The 21,872-nt window shown below is 36.5% G+C and overlaps 1 protein-coding gene across 2 annotated transcripts in view; it reads right to left on the reverse strand.

Annotated features, from left to right (window-relative positions):
• Positions 1–19,275, reverse strand: part of LOC124721518 (protein PRRC2C-like) — a 244,063-nt gene extending 224,788 nt beyond the window's left edge. For both annotated transcript variants that reach the window (XM_047246536.1, XM_047246535.1), the window contains exons 1-4: positions 19,139–19,275; positions 7,234–7,371; positions 4,646–4,876; positions 3,817–3,948 (exon numbers count right to left, since the gene is read on the reverse strand). In XM_047246536.1, the coding sequence (XP_047102492.1) occupies positions 3,817–3,948; positions 4,646–4,876; positions 7,234–7,317 (447 nt within the window). In that variant the 5' untranslated portion in view covers positions 7,318–7,371; positions 19,139–19,275. The remainder of the gene's footprint in view (positions 1–3,816; positions 3,949–4,645; positions 4,877–7,233; positions 7,372–19,138) is intronic.
• Between the last annotated feature and the right edge of the window lie 2,597 nt (positions 19,276–21,872).

Here is a 21,872-nt window from a genome sequence, read left to right on the forward strand (position 1 = left end):
GTACGGCTATCTGTATCGCTGAGGCACGCAAGCCTCCCCACCAACGGCAAGGTCCATGGTTTATGGTACCTAATGCAGTTTATCATTAAAATGTGCACTTACATGAGAATGTTCTATGCTGTTCCTTACTTGATTTGATATTTACCACCAATCTGCTGCATTAAAGATATTTCTCTACATCTAACACCTATGTCTGTAGTGCTCCATCAATAAATAAATTTAAGGTATATTTCTAAATAATAATGTGCATAAAAAAACTCTTAGTATTCTAAACTGATTAGAATATTGAGAACATTTATTACAGGGACTTCATCATGAATGACTGTGACTGATGAATCGTGATTGAAATGAACTCCAAGGCGATATTTTAACCTAAAGCCATGTTTACACCTAGTTTTAAAACATGTTTCTGTTTGCAACTTTTTCCACAACACATTAGCAACAATGTTCGCTGTCCGCGTCCTCATCTACATTAGCAAAAAACAATTTCTACATATGTATCCCCACTGTATGCTGCAAACATTTCACATTGTGTATTCACATCTAAAGCTATGCTATAACAAGCGAAGATGAGGAATTAATAATGAGTGATCTTGCACTAATAATACTCGACAAACTAATCAGATGAATAAATTAACATTGTGGACAAAAACATACTAAAGAAGATGTGGCGAGAATGACAATCTATGAGAGCTGACTTTCAAAGATGGTTCTGGTTTTCGCAACTTCACTATGGTGTTGCCAACCAATTTTCAAATTCTAATGAATATTACAGAGCCAGTCCTTTCAAATAAGATATAAATTTCAGAAAAGCAATTCCTGTGACGCAAAGACTTGCTGTTACTCTTCATTTTTCTTTCGGCAACGGTGCGTTCTCATTATCCCTAGCACGTGTATTCCACATATTCAAAGCCAGCCATGTCTAATACTTCCTGCAGCTTGTGAAGATTTGGTTGAAGGATTGAATATGGAAATGTAATTCGGGTATGTTAATAGCACTGAAACATACATGTAATTTATTATAATTTATTTTTATTTTCATATTGAAATTAACCCAAATTATCATTTTCAATAAAGTCACTCACAGTTCCAGTGAATGTGACAGGAGACTTTGCATTTGATGATACCCCTGCCACAGCCATGTTTACTATCAACTGCTACCTCCTACTGTTTGGCCACAATAACTTTATTTCACTAGTGCTGCCAGAAGTGAAGAAAATTGGCACTACTTAAAAGATATCCATTTGTCTCCGAGTGCTGCCAACATCAAGCTACTCCTAGATGCAAAGTATTACAAAAGGCTTGCATTCACTCACAGATAACTTCTGCAAGCACTCGCTGAATTGTTATTTTAGAACAAAAACTTACTGAAGTTTACTTCAAGTCATTGGGCAAGTTTTTTTTTTCCAGGAATCTGCCCCAAGTACTTGTTACACAAGTGCAATTATTCTTAAAAACCAGAGCAGTTGCCACTGCTGTTACATTATTAATAATGGCTAAAAATTGCAACGAAACAAACATATAAAAAAACAGAAAAAATATTAGAGCAATACATATTGATGTTACCAATAGACACTACTCAATTAACTGAATTCAGAGGACTTAATTAGATTAAAAAATTTGATGATGATGATAGCAAATTTCGAACATCTCTTGTCTATTGTACAATCAAGTGTTCAATACAAATTGATTGGTTAACTCATTTCACAGTTCCTTGACTGACGGTGCCAATTGTGTGTGTTTAGGGGTCCCAACAATAGATTTGTTTTGGCTCATCTGTCCGTGCCATTCTCCTTTTCGACAATGATACTTAAGCACAAGTACTGAACACACACAACTTCTGTAAGTTTGAAAACTACCGCGAAAAGACAAATACAGCAAGTACTTGCAGCAGGAGAAAAGAAACTCTAACAAATTTTCACCCGGCAGTGGATTGTGCGCTGCTTTCAAACTTCCTTACAAATTACAACTGTGTGCCGGGTCAAGACTCGAATCTGGGAACCCGATCTGGCACACAGTTTTAATTTGTCAGGAAGTTTTATGTCAGAAACTATTTCTACTACCTTGTGAACTCCTTGAAATTAACGAAACTAGTGGATTTAGATTTTTTTTTTGGGGGGGGGGGGGGGGGGGGGGGGGAGGTTGCAGATATGGTCATTTGTAATATTCCACCCAATTCTGCAATTGTGTGGATATGTGCCAAACCACGGGAAGAAGTTCGAAAGAATGCCTAATAAGTATGATTTCAGGATTACGATGTTAGAGAGTGATTGCAAAATGGGCAAATAAACTTAACAACTTAGTGAGGAAAGCTGAACTGTTATCTACAATTAAAGAACACAAACCAGCCATGAGAGGTATGCCGTGGATAAATTTGCTGACAGCAGAGGCCACAAAGTATTGAGTTTACTGCTGTACAACTGTGATCTAACTCCGATACAAGTGGCAAAGGCCAATATAAAACACAATTTCAAGAAGAACAATGTTGCTGGTGACATGTCAAAGGAAAGATTGCAGAATCTTGTTAATGCTGCATTCCTTTCAGTTACTGTACAGGACTGGCAAGATCACTGCACACATGTGCAGCAGCTGGAGCAAGAGTACTGGACACAAGGTGGGATAATGGAAATGGTCATTGATGATGTTATCAATACTGTGCCCTCAGGTGGTGGTGGTGGTGGTGGTGGTGGTGAAACAAACACAAATGACAGTGATCTTTAGTGAACATCATTTTGGCAGTTCTTCCAGACAAAATTAATTACACTTTGTAAACATTACTGCTGTCTCGGTTTCATAAATGGCAAAGTGCAACCATAGCTCAAAAATCAGTTTTTTACTTTCGCTTCATGGTGACTTAAGTCGTACATTCATCTACATTCTTTTTCATTGTTTTCGGTACATAAATAATACATAAGTTACTGGTAACTCTCTAGCACGAATGTCAACAAATTAGGTGACTTACGAACCAACAGAAGCAACACTTAGGCAGGCAACACTTGTGCGAATGTTGCCTGATATTTCACGTTAAGCGCTAACGATGAGTACTGGTGCCAGCACTGCTGCAAGCAGCCACTGCTCCTCTCCCATCGTCAGCCGTAACGTGGTGGCACAGCCATTTCCGAGAGCCACAGTGCCTAACATCAACTTATTGTGTACAAACAGTTCATACATCCAATTTAGGCGCCTCACAGAAATTGCCATACTTTTTTTTTCTGTCACCACCCTTTCATACTGCACCAGCTCAGATAACTTGTAGATGACAAATTTTTCCGAACTCTGATAACAAATCCACCCATTGTTGTTGTGATATAAAGAAATGAGAGGCTACACACACACACACACACACACACACACACACACACACACACACACCTACGTCACTACAGCTGGTGCCATGCAACACAGCAGTTTTTTGTAGTGAGTTATGCCTCTGTTTAATATTTTCATAATGATGACGATCCAGAGGCACTCCTCTGCCTCTGAGTGTGGTGAGTTAGGAAATTTTGCTTGATGTTTACTCCATTTCGTAAGGAATCACATGGAAAGACAACATGAAACACTACACACGGAGCTAAAACAAACACTAGCACTGGGTAGTGGTATTTAGTGGTAGCAGGACAGGTACAATGTTCCTCTGATCTGCACTGATTGAGCTGTGGAACACCATTTTGTTTTGATAACATGTTGCAAACATTGGTAGTTGAGTATCAGTCAGTGTAAACGCGCCTTAAATATCACACCACCTGTTTTCCATAGAGGCTTTATAACACACATTGACTCAAGCACAAAAAAGATAAAACATGTTGGGCCACCCACCTGTGAAGGTACTGCTGGCCTTGGTGCTGGAGATGTCGTCACATTTGGTGGTGTTGCACTCGTGACACTTGTTACAGTTGTTATTGATGTTGATGCAGCACATGTCTGAGGCGACGTAGATGTGACTGGAACCTGAATCATTCAAACACTTTTTCATATCCAGTTATTCTCTGTGTGCTAAATAAGAATAATGAAACTTTGCCATATAGATTTGACAACCAAATAATTATCAACTGAAGTTTGTTAAGGATTCCTGGGGCAGCTCCAGTTTTGCAGTCCACTTTAATATATCTGCAATCACTGGCATACTCCAGAAATAAATTCCAGACTCACAGCCAAATGCATTTTTTGAGTCTTCATACAAGAGTATTTTATACTGAAAATACAGCTGTATAAACCTAACAGTGACAGGTAGTACACATACATTTTTATACATCATCTCTCTCTTTGAAACATCTCAGTACTTTAAGCCCTAGACTATAAAAACCACAACTTTGTTATGTATTTTGCACTATTGTTAGCATAAACAACTACAAGAAGATAACCTCAAGATTGAATAATGTTAAGAAAAGAATTTATAATTTTGAAAGTGCACATCTAAACCAATGATACTGCCTACAGCAAACAATTGATTCCTCAAATAACAGTAGGAAGTATACCTCCTTCCCCCAAATCAAATAAATATCACACACACACACAAACACACACACACACACACACACACAAACACACACAAACACACACACACGTTCAACAGCTGTAACTAATGTGGTTGTTCAACATTCAGCCAATACTTAGTTTACTGTACAATTATTATAAGTGTACTTACTGCATTTGATTGTGGAGCAGTCGGTGCTTGGCCGGTTTCTCCTGGTTTGCTGCCCCATCCTGTGCCACCACTAGGAACTAGGCTTATTGCAGGGTCGTTGCCACTATGTTCAGATTTCAAGCTTGGTAAATTAGCTGGAGGACGTCGTGCAGAGGGGACTTTTCCCAAACTTTGCATGCCATGTTTACGGGGTAATGTGCTTTTCTGCTGATGTGGTTCCAATGATTCTCCCTAACAAAACAACAACAAAATTAAAAAACACACACACACACACACACACACACACACACACACACACACACACACAGGGATGGGGAGGGGGAGAGGGTTGATGCGGTCTCCATGGGCCAATGGTGAAGTGGTTATTCCTTATACTTTCATGTATCCTGGAGATGAGGCTTGCAGCTGGAAGCGTTATAGAAGCAGTAGGTAAGTTGGCTGAATGCAGCTTTAAGAAGTTCTACGAAAGTTGATACAGGAATTTTGTGGTCTTGTTGAGCACGCACTCAAGACATCATATCTTAATGAACCTCTTAGAAGAGCTTGAAACACACAAGCATATCTGCCTAAATTCTAGAGATTTGCTGAATGATCAGCTTGCATTGCAAAACAAAAATAATTTTGGTTGTATAGCATCTCTTATAGAATGATGAAAATTAGTCAATTTTATGAAGATACAAATGTTAGCAATACATTATACGGCACAATGTGTGTGTTTCCCATATTACATTGAAAATGACATGTTAGATTTTAATTAACATTCATATGAACCAAAGGCATACTTTCTGCACCCTCTCTCAAACTTGCACACTGGTCCTCTCCACTCCCCAAGGATTGAAACCTACTCGTGTTCCTGCAGACACACTTTCAGCTGCTGGCCTCATCTCCAGAACAAAAAAAAAGTTCAATGAATAGCCACTTCGCCATCAGCCCATGGTGACACCACTAACTTTACTAAATAAAATTGATTATCAGCCTTGAAGACCTCAAACTAAAATTTATGTTTAGACATAATTGGCATTTGAGTCTGTACAACTCCCTTCTTATATACCTTAGTTATTTATTTATCTGAATTTTTGTGTTACTTTCTGCTAGTACAAGAACTTTACTGCACAGACGTGTGATTTATTCACTCTTAGTTATCAATCTATGGTAACAAATATCACATATACCATGTACATTCTGTGATACATCATGGCATTATGTTTCGTTGATAAAGGTACTGACGTTTGCTTATCTATGTTATAAGCTAATACCGAGTTGGTTTTTGTAACAGGCTTCACGTACTCCACATCTATGACCATGTACTAACTATTTGTGATTTCCAATATTTTGTAGACTTCCAAAGATGACTGATTATTCAGATGTGACCAGTTAAGTGCAATAAAATATTTGAACTAAGCAGCTGACACATTTTATTTTGAAAAGCCATAGCAGCAAACGACAGCTATGAATAAACTCATGAAGATGAGTTCAATGGATTTTCAGCACTGAAATCATTAAGCGACAAAACAAGAACTCAGAAGGAACATGGTAGAAGGTAATCTTCACCTTTGTAGGGAGCCTGATTGTAGAATGTCACTTACGTAACACAAAATACTGTTACATCTCAAATTATATGAACTAATTAAAATTCTGTTTACATATTCCTCATTCAAAATCATTTTGGACAGTAGTTTACCAGTGTAGTATGTCAACTTGATGAACATAAATTTCAAATTTCTTTCACCACTGTCTTCAGATTACCTACTTTTACATTCAAATATTAAACAATGAGGCTGATTGTAATACATTAGACATATATATGCTGCACAGTTGAGACCGCCTCTGATGTAGACACTGGCCATTATAGAAACCTGGCAAACTGCAACTTTCTTTCACTATACCGCATTATTTCACACTCGGATTCATTGACTCACAGAGCATTGTAAGAATAACTTACTTGCAATGAGTCATAAAATCCAAACTCAACTCCTCTGAAACAAGTTTACAGCAGCTAACAGGGTAGCATACACTTCAGAAATTTCACTTTTTCAATCTGAGATAAGCAGTTGTCCCCAAAACCTATTTCATTTTCATCAAACTATGACATAATGAATTGCCACATCTAACACTCTTCCTGTCATTAACATGAAATTTTTCATCACACACAATCCTTGACCTTAGTAATTGAGGAACTGAGAATGAGAGGAGTAAAGTTAGAAAACTGCTTCTGATATTAGATAAAAGCATTTGCATAGGGACAGAAAATAATATAACTTTTACACAATGTGACTACTTCACACCACTATGAAGTGAAAGTAACTGACTGCTTGCCCAGAGTGTCTCCTACATCAAAGTACTTCATCACATGCTGAACAATGACATGAATTAAAAATAATGATCCAGGCTAAGTAAATGAGTCCACAGAATAATTCCACATTCCAAAGGAATGCACACATTTCATGAAAATTAATCACAGTGTTTTAATATATTATCCATAGCCGTCCATAAATTTCAAAAGCGAAATTATTCCTTATTCCATATTTTTTTAGTGGCACCGAGAGACACGTAGCTTCACATCCATAAAAACTAAGTTGCATACTTACCCTGTACAAACTATTTATGTCTCGTAACTGGTACTTTGTCTTTCCTCTCTCCCCCTTCAACGGAATCCCAGGCAAAGTAGACATTCTGTCTCCAGGCAACCATTTAGATAAAACAGACCCGTGGAACGAACCTTATTTCTGAAAATTAAGGAGAACAATAACAACTTCCCTGGAAATTGCCTTTACATCTATTCTCACTCACAACACTTATCAATGATGATTACAATGTCTTTGGGAAAATTGTTAAAACTGTTCTTGCACTTATGGTACTTCCAACAAGAAGAAACACACAAAAAAGTAAATAACTAAATCAAAGAACACTGAACTTTTAACATAAATCTAACATTCAACTGTGTACCACACTTCAAAAATAAATTAATTATGCACAGACTACTCTTTATATTTCAACATAACCAAAATTTGGTGGTGGTAACAATTTGCTATGGTGTCCAAGTCTTCTGGTAGCCACCCCCCCCCCCCCCCCCACCAACACATCCCATATTCACTGAAAATGTAGCAATTAACTGAAATACTTATTTTTCTGCTATATGAAACTACTGTTCATAAACTGTGTAAGATCATAATAATTAAGTGATGGGACCAGAACAGTAATAAAAACCTTGTTTATGAAGTTACAGTTAATTCTTATTTCAGGGGTATCAACTATTTCTGTTTTGACACCAATGAAATGTGATTGCACTATAATGTAATTCTTAGCATTGTAGTTATGTACATACAGATATATTACTGCGTACCAAATACAAGTGACACTAAGCAGCGGCCACATAGCAAACGTTTACATAATGAACTGTGTGTACAGCATTCATATGTGCACACAAGGCAAACTACAAAATATAGATGACTGAGTGATATGAAATGCAGGAGAGAGCTTTGGGAAAATGAAACTGAGTTAGTGCACTGGTAACAAATTGTGTACATAGAAACAGTTTAAGTTCAGAATTGCAACATCAATTGGATTTTTTCTTTCAGTCTAATTACCAAAGCAGTTTTCATGTGACAAAAGTGCAATGACAAAGTACAGGCTTCAATTGTTTTTAAAAAAAGTGAGAGAATATCTGTAAAGATAACTATCTTATTCTGACAAGGTTCAAAAATAATCATCTAAAGGAGCTTAACAGTCCTAAACAGATTATCCTGTCTCAGGCCCATCCAGATTACCTTTTTAGGCAATTGGATTGGCTTCACACAGCAGCAACATTTCCACTGGTGCTAAAAACAAATTACTGCACAATACTGTACGTTATCAACAGGCTGTGTCATTTTGTTTTGACTCCTCAAGCAATATACTATGGTGTGTGGCACGGAGATTTCAATGTGTTCCAGGACTGACAAAATAATTATTTATTTTATCTGCATATTTGTCAGGTTATGTGGGTCCACATGAGCCAAAGATACTTGTTCACAGAATGAGTCAATACATAGTTTGCAGAACTCTGATTAGAAAATTTGTAAATAAGAAAATTAAAAAATTTGTCAAATATGTAAGGAATTTGTCAGAGTGTACACAAACAACACACCTCAGACAAAAATTCAAACTACTATGAGGAACTCCTGTACAGAATTAATGAAGTGTGCCATAAGGAAGTCTTCCTAGTTAATTCTTAATATTTGGGAATGACCCAGAAAACAAACCCAGATTTAATTATATAGCTTCATTTTTATGAGATGACAATCTTCTTGACTACCCCTGCCATTGTGTGGAGACTATAGTGAAAACTGAAGCTAATGAATCATGTAAGGATGTTCACAGGCACATCAGGTCGCTGCACACCATCTAAAGACAAAGTGGTGCAATGATTAGCATTTCTAGTTAAAAATAATGAGATCTCAATTATTTATTCAGTAAAAGGATATGTAATGGGAGTTAACTCAATCTTATGATACCAAAGGAGAAACTCTTCCAAAAAATAAGCAGTAACACTGGCACACAAGCAATGAAAGAAGTGTCCAGTAGGAAGGCTTACACCAGAATGCCAGCCATACAATGTTTTATCTGTCCTGACACTTCATTCTTTTCAGTGAAATAAAACATTACATCCTTGCCTAATTTCCTGCCATTCTTACAATATCGTAGCATTATAAAATGCTTTATACTTTGGTTCTATACGACGTATCATCATATGCAAGTGACTACTCTTTCCAGTGGTTAAAAAACTTTCCCATAAGTGAAATTATTCTGATTTTTGATGGTGTGTTACAGTAAAGATAGTTCTCAGCAAGAAATACTTATCTCTCTGCTTACGAGCTAACAAAAAATATACTTCACATATCAAATATTCAGACCAGATGCAAATCACATTTTCCTTAACCGTGTTTGAGGAAATTTAAGATTTATCATTCCGTGATTTAGCATAATAACTATTCCTGCATTTACAGGTTCTGAAGTAAGTCATTTCAGTAAAGTTAGTTTTTTTTTTTTTTTTTTTTTATGCACAGATAGAATCACAATATAGGTGAATTACAGTCAACACTGTACTGTGGCCTATAATGGGTTGGGCAATTTGAAATATATGGCAAATAACACTTTTCCAGATTTTGATACAATATCATTCGTTAATATAACTGCATAAACACATTTTGTCCAGTGGTACTGAACACTTTCTCCATGCTAACAATAACCAACAAAAATATCAATATCACAATGGAATGTAATTTAAAAAGTAAAGGTAGTTTGTGTGTCTTTCAATGATTCAGTGCCTCTGCTATTTGGTAGGATGTTACAGTACCTGCACACCTTAAATTACATAGAGAAAAATATCAACTGTCTGTGGCACCTTTAATCTGTGTTCGCAGTTTCTTTGAATTGCTGGTCTTCATTTATATTACAATCATTATTTCACTACAACACACAAAGATATTGGCAGGATTGAATGACATAATTAATATGTTGATTACAGCTTGTCGTGTGATACAGAGCTGTTAGATTTTTAAGTGAAGAAAATAGAACATTAATAATTTAAAAATGTTAATGAACAGCAAACTCATTAACCTTACATAAGACTACAGGCAATCCACAATTTGTGAACATTCTCAACAAATAAGTGTGCTTTAACAATATTATATGAACATAAAGTTCCTTAACTATGTGATAATTGGATTATAATCAATAAACTTAATCTACATATCAAAGTTAACAACTTCCTACTATTTGATTGGTCCCAATGCAGATAACTACAGCCAAAATTTATTCTTTAAGTGGATCTGAAATCAAAATAATTTAAATATGCATTTAAATTACAATCTTCAAACATCACGACTAATCAAAAACACACGGAAAACATTAGAAATATTCAGAACCAAACAGCATTACATTACACCTGATATTAATTCTCCTAGTGCCTTTAACATTGCAACTTTGCACATACATACAGTACATTCTTTTGAAATCTACGTTCACTATCGCCGAACTACCGAGTTTGCACTTTATCCGAGTGATATTTTTCTGAGGCCTGGTCGTGTATAAAAAACTGTAATGTAAAGCTGCTGGTTGATTTCTGAAGGAAAAGAAAAAGGTGACATGAAATATACTTTATGTTTTATGTACAATTTTCTTTAGTAATTTTGTGCCTGCAAATTTCTATATATTCTTTGATGTCCAGTTTTCGGCTTTGGTATTATATATGTAGAATCTCCATGTCATATTCATTATTCCCCACAGTGTGTCTAGTTTCAATCAAATGGGCAACTACTACAGATTCGTTCGGTACTTGTAGGCAAAAGGCTGCAAGAAGTTTATTAAACCACATTCTAAAATTCCTGTCCTCTTGGCTCAGGTAGAAATGATCAGTTTTGGCAGTTGATCATAACATACTCCAGAACGCCCCGCCCCCCTTTCCCCGCCAAAGTGATAAGCGATAATTTACTCACAGCAGAAGAACTGATATTTATATTGAACTGTTTGAAAATATTTGCTTTGTTATATGACAGATTGTCAACAACTGAGAACAATGGTATTTCATCTTGTTGCAGTCAGTGATTCATCACGTTACAGCTGTTGCGCTCTTACTTACAATATTTTGATAAAGAGAATCTACTGTGTGTGGGATGTATCCTAGTTCAGACAATTTATTTGCTAGTGTTTATGTCTGTACACTAATAATAATAATAAAACCTGCTGGAGTTCACTGTTATCTGACCACTCTGTATCACAAATCTGAAAGCTGCAAGCCTGAATGAATGATGGTGGTGTTATGTATTATGTGTCAAGTTTAACTGTGTGTTGTGGTGGAGGTAGTTGCTCTCCTATTGTATCTAATGCTAAATTTGATAGCAAGGAAGTCTATAGTCATGTTTTGTTCATGTTATGCTGTAAGTTTAACATTCCGAGCATCGCAAACTGAACAACTTGCATATATTAGTGTGTTCTTATGTTCACTGTACAACCATCACTGTATGATCTACATATCTGTAGTAATACAGTATATAATCTTTATAATTGGATGATAGTCAGTTAAAACAATTACATTTTTTTAGGTTATTTGAAAAACATTTGCTAACAGGCTTGATAACCTGCTACCTGTGGATACATCATTAGACTGTATACATGTTGGTTGCTCTGTTAAATTTAAAATAATTTGAATAAGCACTAATTACACTAAGTTAAGTAATTATGTAATGTCCACACCAGAAATTCTTATATTTGTAGAGGTTATACTTTATATCTACGATAGCATTGATGGGTGCATTATACATGTCTGTAAGATGTACTGTTGTTGGTACCTGTATAAGTGTCACAGTTCTGGCACACTCAATACTAATGTTAAGAGACCTGTTTTTCTCGAATACAAACATTCTCTAGTGTTTCTTGCAACTGTTTTATTTGCTCTGCATGTTGGACAGCTTCTAAAACTTACAGTTGGCTTGATTATATAAACTATATGGTCTTTAGGCTGGAAATGGAAAAGAGGTGCTTGCATCATTGTTAGGGATCCTGTTTCTTGTACAGTCCAAAGAAATCACAGTTTATTAAGCATCTGTTTGTGATTAGTCAGCAAACCATACATTTTGAAAACTAGGAATTTAAATTATGTTCCTTCAAAAGTCAAGTTGATAATTTCCATAATTTCTTATAGTATTAAAAAAATTATAGTCTTCAACATTGATTTAGTATCTCCAATGTCTCGGATCTATGAAACATAACTTCTGTAAACACACATTTTTTGTTGTATAGAGTGTTTATTTTCTGTGTTTCCTTCTCATGTTTGAGATGATGTGTGTACAATAATAAGCAAACTTATAAAACTTATATAACCTCCTTCATATGTGCTTCAGAGTTCAAGTTCGAAGGTCTCATGACATCATGGAAAACCCCGATGGAGTTTTTACTCCATAATATTTATCAAAGACAAAAATTTATAACCCAAAATACAGTTCAGTTTTTTTTCTCTAAATATGTAATAAATATCCTAATATCATGGCTCATTTTGCTAAAAACATTTAGTTTAATATCCCCTTCCTCTTTTGAAGTATCCACTGCATCTGAGAAATCATACCTTTTAACAGGGAGAAACCAATAACAAAAGTCAGTTCAAAATTTTCAATTAATCTCAAATCAAATCTCTGAAATCTGACAAAGCCATTACTGTCCAGTCTGTGATCAGAATACTATGTGGTATCCTGGGTGTTTTCGCTCGGATCCATGAACGTTTTTGCACTCTCTCTTACACCTTGCTGTAGTTAAGGTACAATAATAAAAGCAACCCTGACAACTACCCAAACCCAGGAATCTTCCAAAAATATATCTCTCATTCAATACATAGACCAAACTGGGCATTATTTCACAATCCATTTTAAAGAAGGGGTAAAAGTTATTAGAGCCCCCTTGCATTTTTTCAATATGGCATGGACATAAACATTATGCTTCACTAACAGTCAATTTGTTACCACAAACAGATTTTCTGCTTTCAAATTCATTGGCTTTACCATCTCTCAACCCCACTGTCACCTTGCAAACCGAAAGCCCGTATAACACTGTCAAATGCCTTTGACTAAAATCTTTGATCACAGCCATTTGGTCAAATCTCAGTGTACCAGGGTAGCTTTTATCAAAGATTTCTTTGCTCAAAGATCTTTGAACAAAGCTAGAGTCTGGGCCCAGCTTTGGTCAACATTTATCATTTTGTACATTTCTTTGACTCACTTCAATTTAATAAGCAGTTACAGAGTCAAAGAAATAGCTGCAGCCGTCAGCTGTATTCAAAATGGCTGTGCTGTGGATGATGTAAGGAAAAAAATTAAATGGATTATGGTGTCTATGGACATGTGGAAACAATACTGACAGTAAAGTGTACATAAATGAAATAAATATACCTGTATTTATTTGTTACTCCAAATTACATAACCTGACCTTCATAAATTCCTCAAGTGATTTATATATTGCTTCACATGTTTCTGGAACAATATGTGAAACAATACTTTGTGGGATGAGATTACTGTAGTGCAGGTACACATAGGTTTCACCTACTGGTAAAAATCTTAACATAACCAAATTACTATCTTAAGCAGCAATCACATTCTTAAATGGGTATTATTATTATTCTGGATTTACAATGTGAGTACATTTTTCGAGCACCTATTCTAGATTACAGTAAGTCACTAATTATTGTTCTCCACTCTTCTCTATTTGTCCATAAATCTTCAGGAATGTTGTTCTTCCTCATTGCTGACTGAACTCCCTGTATCCACGTATCAGGTGGTCGTCCCCATTTTCTTCTTCCAATTGGTACCCAGTCGATTATGCATTTTGGTAGCCTTTCCTGTTCCATTCGTCTGATGTGTCCATACCATTTAAGTTGTTTGTGCTCGATGAAATCTTAAATCTTAAATGGGTATCTTTTTGCAAATATGAGGGGCTACTTTCATAAGAACAAATTGAAATGTTTGTTCACTAATTCTCACATAATTTTTGTTGCCTTTTAAGTCCTTGCAGAGTAGCTCACAAAGCCAACACTGATTAACATTTTGAGCTTCTCATCCCAATATCCTTGGTTTCACACACAATCATTTTATGTTTCTTTTTAAGCATTTTGCAAACCGCCAATTTTACATTAAATGATGCTACACAGACGACAGAATTCGGCATCCATTGTTCAACAACAATGACAAAACATTTGATGATACTGTTGTAGCTCCTGCAACGAAGTATTTTGATCAAAGTAGTTTGACAAAATCTTTGACCAAAGAACTTTCACAGTGTGATATGGGTCTAACCTACACCTTCAGCTCTGCTACAGGTCAGTTCATCACCACAATGGGGGGCGGGGGTCTAATACATAACTCTAACCAAACACAGCAATGCCTTTATTATGACAGATTCTGGAAAAAAAACATTGGACATAAATTTGAAAATAAGCAGTAATATGAAAATACTGCATTTTTAAAGAAATGCTGTAAAATGAACCTGAACATAGTGCTTGGGATTTTCATACATAACGAGCAGATTGGACAAAAACTACTAAATGAAAAATCAGAATCAACTTCATTTCTTTCAAAGTTGACCAATTATATTTTTGAGATATCATAAAATAAAAAAAATTATGTAAGCTTACTTCACCTTTAATAAACATCTGTATTTTTTCACTTATATTTTATCACAGTTTCATATTTTAGAACTAAGAATTGCATAGCACTAGAAGAATTTATAACAAATACCCAGAAACACTGGTACAGCTAACATCCTTGCACTTTAAATATTGTGAATTTGATATGTGTAAAAACACACGCTTATTGCCTCCAACACTGTGCAAAAAAAATGATGACACATAAGCACAACCCAAAATAAAACAGCAAATTTCACCTCAAGATGATGGCATGCCCACTGAAATCCATAGTGGAGTTTGAATTCAAACTGTCTGAAGCATTAAATTGATTTTTTTTTTTTTTTTGCTTATAAAAGTTAAAGTTACAATTCCTTTCCTTTTACTTCAGTGCAGTTAAAAGTTTGGAGTTTGTATTAGCCCTTCCCCAGAGTGGAGACTATCAACAACAACAACAACAAAAACAACAACATCAACAACAACCACCAATTGCTATTTTAAACAATGGAAGCTCCAGGTTGGAATGTCAAAAATATTTGGAAAATGGTAAACTGCTACTCACTGTAAAGTTGACACACTGACTTGCATATAACTATAACAAAAAGATGAATACATGTTTAGCTTTCGACCAATACCTTCTTCGGAGGGAAGAAAAAAATAATCTCTCTCTCTGTCTCTCTCTCTCACACACACACACACACACACACACACACACACACACACACACACGACTCCTCAACCCCACACAACTGCTTCCGTCTCACCTGCCAGAGATGGCTCTGTGTGTGTGTGTGTGTGTGTGTGTGTGTGTGTGTGTGTGTGTGTGTGTGTGTGTGTGTGTGTCCTTTTCAGAATAAATATGACTTTTTGTGGAAATATTTCCTGGCATTTCATGTAACTCAAAGGAGGTTCTATATTATCAAGGAACCCATCACAACATGTATCTGTGCTATTGTAATTTTTTGTTTATACCACCAAAATCTGTTCTTAAATAAAACATTCTGCTTAAAATAGCTTAGTGAAGACGAATCTATCTCCCAGCATTTACAGATCAAAGTCATTTATGATAAAAAATTGAACTAAGTACAACTAAAGCTTTTGTTGGTGTATACAAGAAATCTTATCAGGCTGTGAAACAAGTTAAAGGATATTTTTTTTAACTGCAATAATATTTTGCCCTGGGTACACTTTAAAAAATGTACACCCACTTGTAAACGTCCCAAACATTTAAATGTGAAACTTCTTATAATCACAAATGTCATTACATTGCCCACAGCTTTTACAGATCAACTGCAGTATTTGATACCATTTCACCAACTCCTCAACCTCTGTCTACACACTACAGCAGGCTGCCACTATAACCTACATATACCCCTCCTACTCAAAAAATATTTTATTCTCTTGCTGGCTGTACTTGCATAACGCAACATGCCACAACAATGTGTTACGAGACAAGCCGCTATCCGATATCAGTATATTCAATTGAACTGCTTTTATACTTTTAACTACAGCAATGCATCAACTAGCATCTAATTTGGGCTATTCCTTGACAAAACTTTTTGCCCACAACCAGACTTGTTCAGCCAATTTGACCTTATGATTTATAAATAACTATCAACTTGCCAGAAAATTTAAAAATAAAGCACTTAAAACAGTAAACAGCCAATGCAACACAATCAAAATTTTTATATCTTCCTACTTTCTTATTTCTGTATTAACAGCAGCACTTGATGTATGTTTCCACTAGGATAAAATATCAGATGAGGTGAAATTCTTTGTAGACCAAGAGCCATATTTGTTCCTTCTTGTCAGATACACTCCCCTTGCTACTGCTACCTGCAAATCTTACTTTGCACTCATATAATATACAAGGAATTTTTATTTTATTACTGTATGCTCTTATCCAACAATGAGAACAGCACATCTCACTGAGATATTTACTGTACTAACACATACAAAAATTTTCCCCCTATGAACCATCATTCTAATTTGTCTCTTTATCCAATCTTATCAAGAGTTCTTAGAAAAAACTACAACTTGCCCAACATAAGAATGACAGGCTGTCACCCCTCCACTCATGTTAATTTTGTTTCCATGGGAACATGCGAATCACAAAAAACAAAATTAGGGCAATGTTGCCAAGGTTTTCCCTTTGCTTAGCTAAGAAAAATTTATTGTAAATGCGGATGATCATCCTGGATAATGTTATCAGAAATGAAACCAGGGCACAAGTGTGATTATGAGTCCACCCACACACTTAAATTTTAGTTCTCATGACAGACTGATCAGTAAGATAGACCCAGGTGTAGGGCTAGTTTGGGAGGTGACAATCTGGTTGAGAGTTGTCAGGTCAACGAATATGAATATGGAATTAAGGTTTTTGTAACAGCCTAATCTGTAGCATAATCTGATGTCTATGTTTGTGGCATGTTTAACACAATTTTCATCATAAAACAATGTCAACCCACAAGTACTTTGGTGCAAATTATGTACATGTATCACACATCAACAGCAGAAATGTAGGTGGCAGTGGGGGAATGGGGTCATAGCATGATGTTACACTTTCACATTTCACTTTCAATGAGCATTAGTCTTATAATGCATACAACAGCATTAAATTTCTGCAGAAGTTCCAAAATGCTATATAGACAACTTTCCAACTATCTTTAGTCCTATTATTCAGCAACACTATTATTTTGGTTCTATTGCCAGAAATTGTTTACTTTGGATTGGACATGAATTAGAGTAACAAAACAATCATCCCTATAATAATTTATTTCCATGTGAACTTCAGCAGCATACTTGCCCTAAACTATTATACTAAATAACTTAATTAGCAGTGTGGGATGTACCCCTTCCTAATACTCCTGCCATATTCATATCTAAACCCTGTGTGTTAATACTAGGACAACCTCCAGCTTCTTGTTTACTACCTTTTCTTCTAATTCTACAATACTAACTATTATACTACTGGTAAATAAAAGACACCATCTACTGTTCTCAGCCAAGAATTTAGCTCTGCACATTCTTCAAGCTCAGAAGATGCTTTTGTACTGAAGACAAACTTCAAGTCAGAAAACAAAAATTTGTAGTTTTTACAGTGTCCTAAGACATGCTCTCTCGCAACTTCCACCAAATGTTCGTCACAAATGTGCATAATAATGGCAAATAGCACCCGTTAAAACTTCAACTAACGGCTACATTACAAAATAAACGAAAGAGTAAAATTGTCTGTCATGATTTCAGACTAACGCCAGGGACAACAAGGCCTTTTGCGCACCTCACAAGACGAGCTTCGAATGTCGAAGTTTCTAAATTTTACATATAAACAAATCTACACTCTCACGATACTATCGTATAATAAGACATGACTCAATAGAAGAGGTACGACTTATATAGGAATTAAGATTTGCCAAAACTGTAGAAGCTGCAGTATTCGTTTCGACTAAAACTGTATAGGTTTTCTCCAAACTATCGAGTTTTCGTGAAATCTTCTCGGGTGATCAGCCGAGTAAAGGCGTCGTCTTCTCGCAACGTTTCGAAGGGTTTCGTACCCATCATCTTCAAGCGATGAAGATGATGGGTACGAAACCCTTCGAAACGTTACGAGAAGACGACGCCTTTACTCGGCTGATCACCCGAGAAGATTTCACGAATGGAATACGCCGAGAAAGTCTCAAATCACATTTATCGAGTTTTCATTTACAAATCTCGACTTTCACAGAAATCTATTTCTAGCAGCAGCAGATAGAAAGACAAGCGAAACACTGCAGAGAATGATGGGTCGGGAATTAGCTTCTCCGCTATATGCGTCAGGCGGTAGCACTACACTACCTCCGTCAATGTTTGTTGTTATACAAACAGTTGCAATCATCGTGCAGGGGATCCATAGCAGGTGTCAGGGATAACACTTGTATCACAACATAACTCGTGATTAAGATGTAATTAAAAGTCTCTCATGTCAAAATCATACTGAACGATGGGTGCTGTCGAATAAAACCAGCCACAGCTCATGTTTCATTTACACAATGAGCGTTAACTAATCTCTCCATGTACGAAAGAATGTGAAGAAGCAGCTCTATCCGGCAATTTTCCCCCTTTAGAGGAATGAGATGATTCAAGTAATCCTTTAACTAAGTACGGCACTGGTTGAGCACCAAAAAAAATATTAATAATGCGTCACAGTTGTCGGTATGAGTTCTCAGAACTTGCTGGCTCATCAATAGCTAGACAGAAACAATGAATGCGAGCAAAATTATTAATAAACTAGTATAAACATTACCGACCTATAACATAGTTTTTTTTTCAGGAAATCGCGTTTTGTTAATTAATTAATTCGAGCACAATACCTTGGTCCGTCCAGATGGGTATAAAACCAGAAAAAATGGAATTCAATCCAACGCCAATGTTGATGTCGGGAGATAAAAATATGACGTCCCGAGGCACAGCACACTCTCTTCAAGATGGCGTTAGCAGTTTCAGCAATAGTCCTACAGATCAATGTACAGACAAACCACACAACGAAGTCCCTCCCCTCAAGGTGCCAACATCTGAAGTGGTAGTAATGAGGCTTGCTACTGCAGAAAAATGTTTTACGTACAATAAAAACACTGTTATTTTACTCGTGTTATTTTTTTAAAGTTCTGGGTATTATTTGATTCTTCTCATACTGTAGGAATTTGTGTCAGCAAAACACTCCCTTAATATTTATCTGCACTGTATCACGTTTCAAGTCGTATTTCTTATGTTTACCATGTCTCAGAATGTAATATTTAGTTTTCTTTCAGCTTTCCTTCCTTCCAAGGCTATATAATTATTTTTTATATCATAAAGCGATGTACATTCATCCTAGAGATATGTAGTAGCATATCTTCGATCGATTGAATTAAATATACGAAGCTCTCTGGGAGTACTACGTTATTTTCGTTTCCGTGATGTTGGTAGAACTGAATGGGTATAGCAGGTGGAGTTCGTAACGTTGCAATTCTGTAAGCAAGTGGCTGGTACTGTTTACGGAGGGCAGCCTATTGCCAGTGTTTTGTATCAGCAATAAATGCCTTATATAGAATAAATTTTCTTGATTTTGTTGTGATAGTTACGTGTTGCATAATTTATCGTACACGGATTTCCCATAACCTTCTGGTGTACTCCCTTAATATTTATCTGCACTGTATCACGTTTCAAGTCGTATTTCTTATGTTTACCATGTCTCAGAATGTAATATTTAGTTTTCTTTCAGCTTTCCTTCCTTCCAAGGCTATATAATTATTTTTTATATCATAAAGCGATGTACATTCATCCTAGAGATATGTAGTAGCATATCTTCGATCGATTGAATTAAATATACGAAGCTCTCTGGAAGTACTACGTTATTTTCGTTTCCGTGATGTTGGTAGAACTGAATGGGTATAGCAGGTGGAGTTCGTAACGTTGGAATTCTGTAAGCAAGTGGCTGGTACTGTTTACGGAGGGCAGCCTATTGCCAGTGTTTTGTATCAGCAATAAATGCCTTATATAGAATAAATTTTCTTGATTTTGTTGTGATAGTTACGTGTTGCATAATTTATCGTACACGGATTTCCCATAACCTTCTGGTGTACTCGTCGGATTCCCTGATCGTCGAAATTAAGTGATCAATGTTTCTACTTTAAGAAAGTGCGTGATGCAATCTGGTGCCAAAATTATTTGATACGGACGTGAATTCGTAATGGCTTGTCGACTCTTCCGCAGTAAGATGTGTTATGTCATAAGAACGTCAGCCGCCCTTAACATTATTAAAAAGTAAAAGCCGGAGTAAAATATGAGGTACCTGCTAGAGTAGTTGGTTTATCCGAGTGATTCACTGTAGTTTCGATTAAATTTTCTCTCTTGTCGCACCATATTCGTGCAAACCATTCTGCAGTGTGACCTAGAAGGAATGATCAATATTCGAGGATATGATAACAACGAATATTCGAACCAGAAAAGTGCAGTAAACTTCGACTCTACAATGCATACCTTAAGAGCTGTGAGCATTTCATCATCATCTCTACTGCGAAACATATCTCTTATGCCTAAAATTTCTCATAGCTCTTAAGATATGCATTTTCGAGCCTATGTTTACTAAGACCTTTTTGTTTCGAATAATCATTCCAGTCATATCAGCCGGCAGTGGTGGCCGAGCGGTTCTAGGCGCTTCAGTCCGGAACCTTGCGACTGCTACGTTCGCAGGTTCGAATCCTGCCTCGGGCAAGATGTGTGTGATGTCCTTAGGTTAGTTAGGTTTAAGTAGTTCTAAGTTCTAGGGGACTGATGACCTCCGATGCCAAGTCCCATAGTGCTCAGAGCCATTTGAACCTGTCATATCTCTGAAAATTGCCCATTCCTCCTGGGACACCCTGTACATTACGCCACTTCGACCGTATGAGTGTTAATTTCGCTACTGATGTACTCAATTAGCCTCATAATCGATCAGTAAATTTTCACTACAGAAAAATTCGTGTATGATCACAAGGGTTCGAACCCGAGACCGCGTCAGCAACTAAGTTTTTTATTATTATTCTAAGTTGGCAAGTACCATGAAACAGTTTGCAATACTCCAATGCAATGCGTTAAAAGTAAGAAGGCGCCGTGTTGTAGTGGAGACGGTAAAATGGTTAGTTGATGGGGTTCTCCCTGAGGAACGTTAACTTCTAATTGCGCGTTGCTTGCAACATACGTCCGGGGAACTATAATTATAGGTGTCAAAAAGTGGCGTCAAGGGGCTATGAAATGCCACAGCGTGCAGATTTTGTTATAACTGTACTCCACATTCTAGAAATGAACTGATCGTGTAGCATTGATGGACGGGAGGCCCCATCCGGGGAAGTTCGGCAGCTGCGATGCAAGTCTTACTTCAGGTGACGCCACATTGGGCGACTTGTGTGTCGGTGGTGATGAAATGATAATGAGGACAACACAAAACGCAGTCCACGAGCAGAGGAAATCTCCAGCCCGACCGGGAATTCAATCAGGACCCACTGCATGGTAGGCAAACACGTAACCACTCAGCGAAGGAGGCGGGCCATGCTTCAGAAATAACCGCTTTCAACTTTATATGCGGTT

The sequence above is a fragment of the Schistocerca piceifrons genome, chromosome X (genome assembly GCF_021461385.2).
Source record: "Schistocerca piceifrons isolate TAMUIC-IGC-003096 chromosome X, iqSchPice1.1, whole genome shotgun sequence".
Classification (NCBI taxonomy): Eukaryota; Metazoa; Arthropoda; class Insecta; order Orthoptera; family Acrididae; genus Schistocerca; species Schistocerca piceifrons.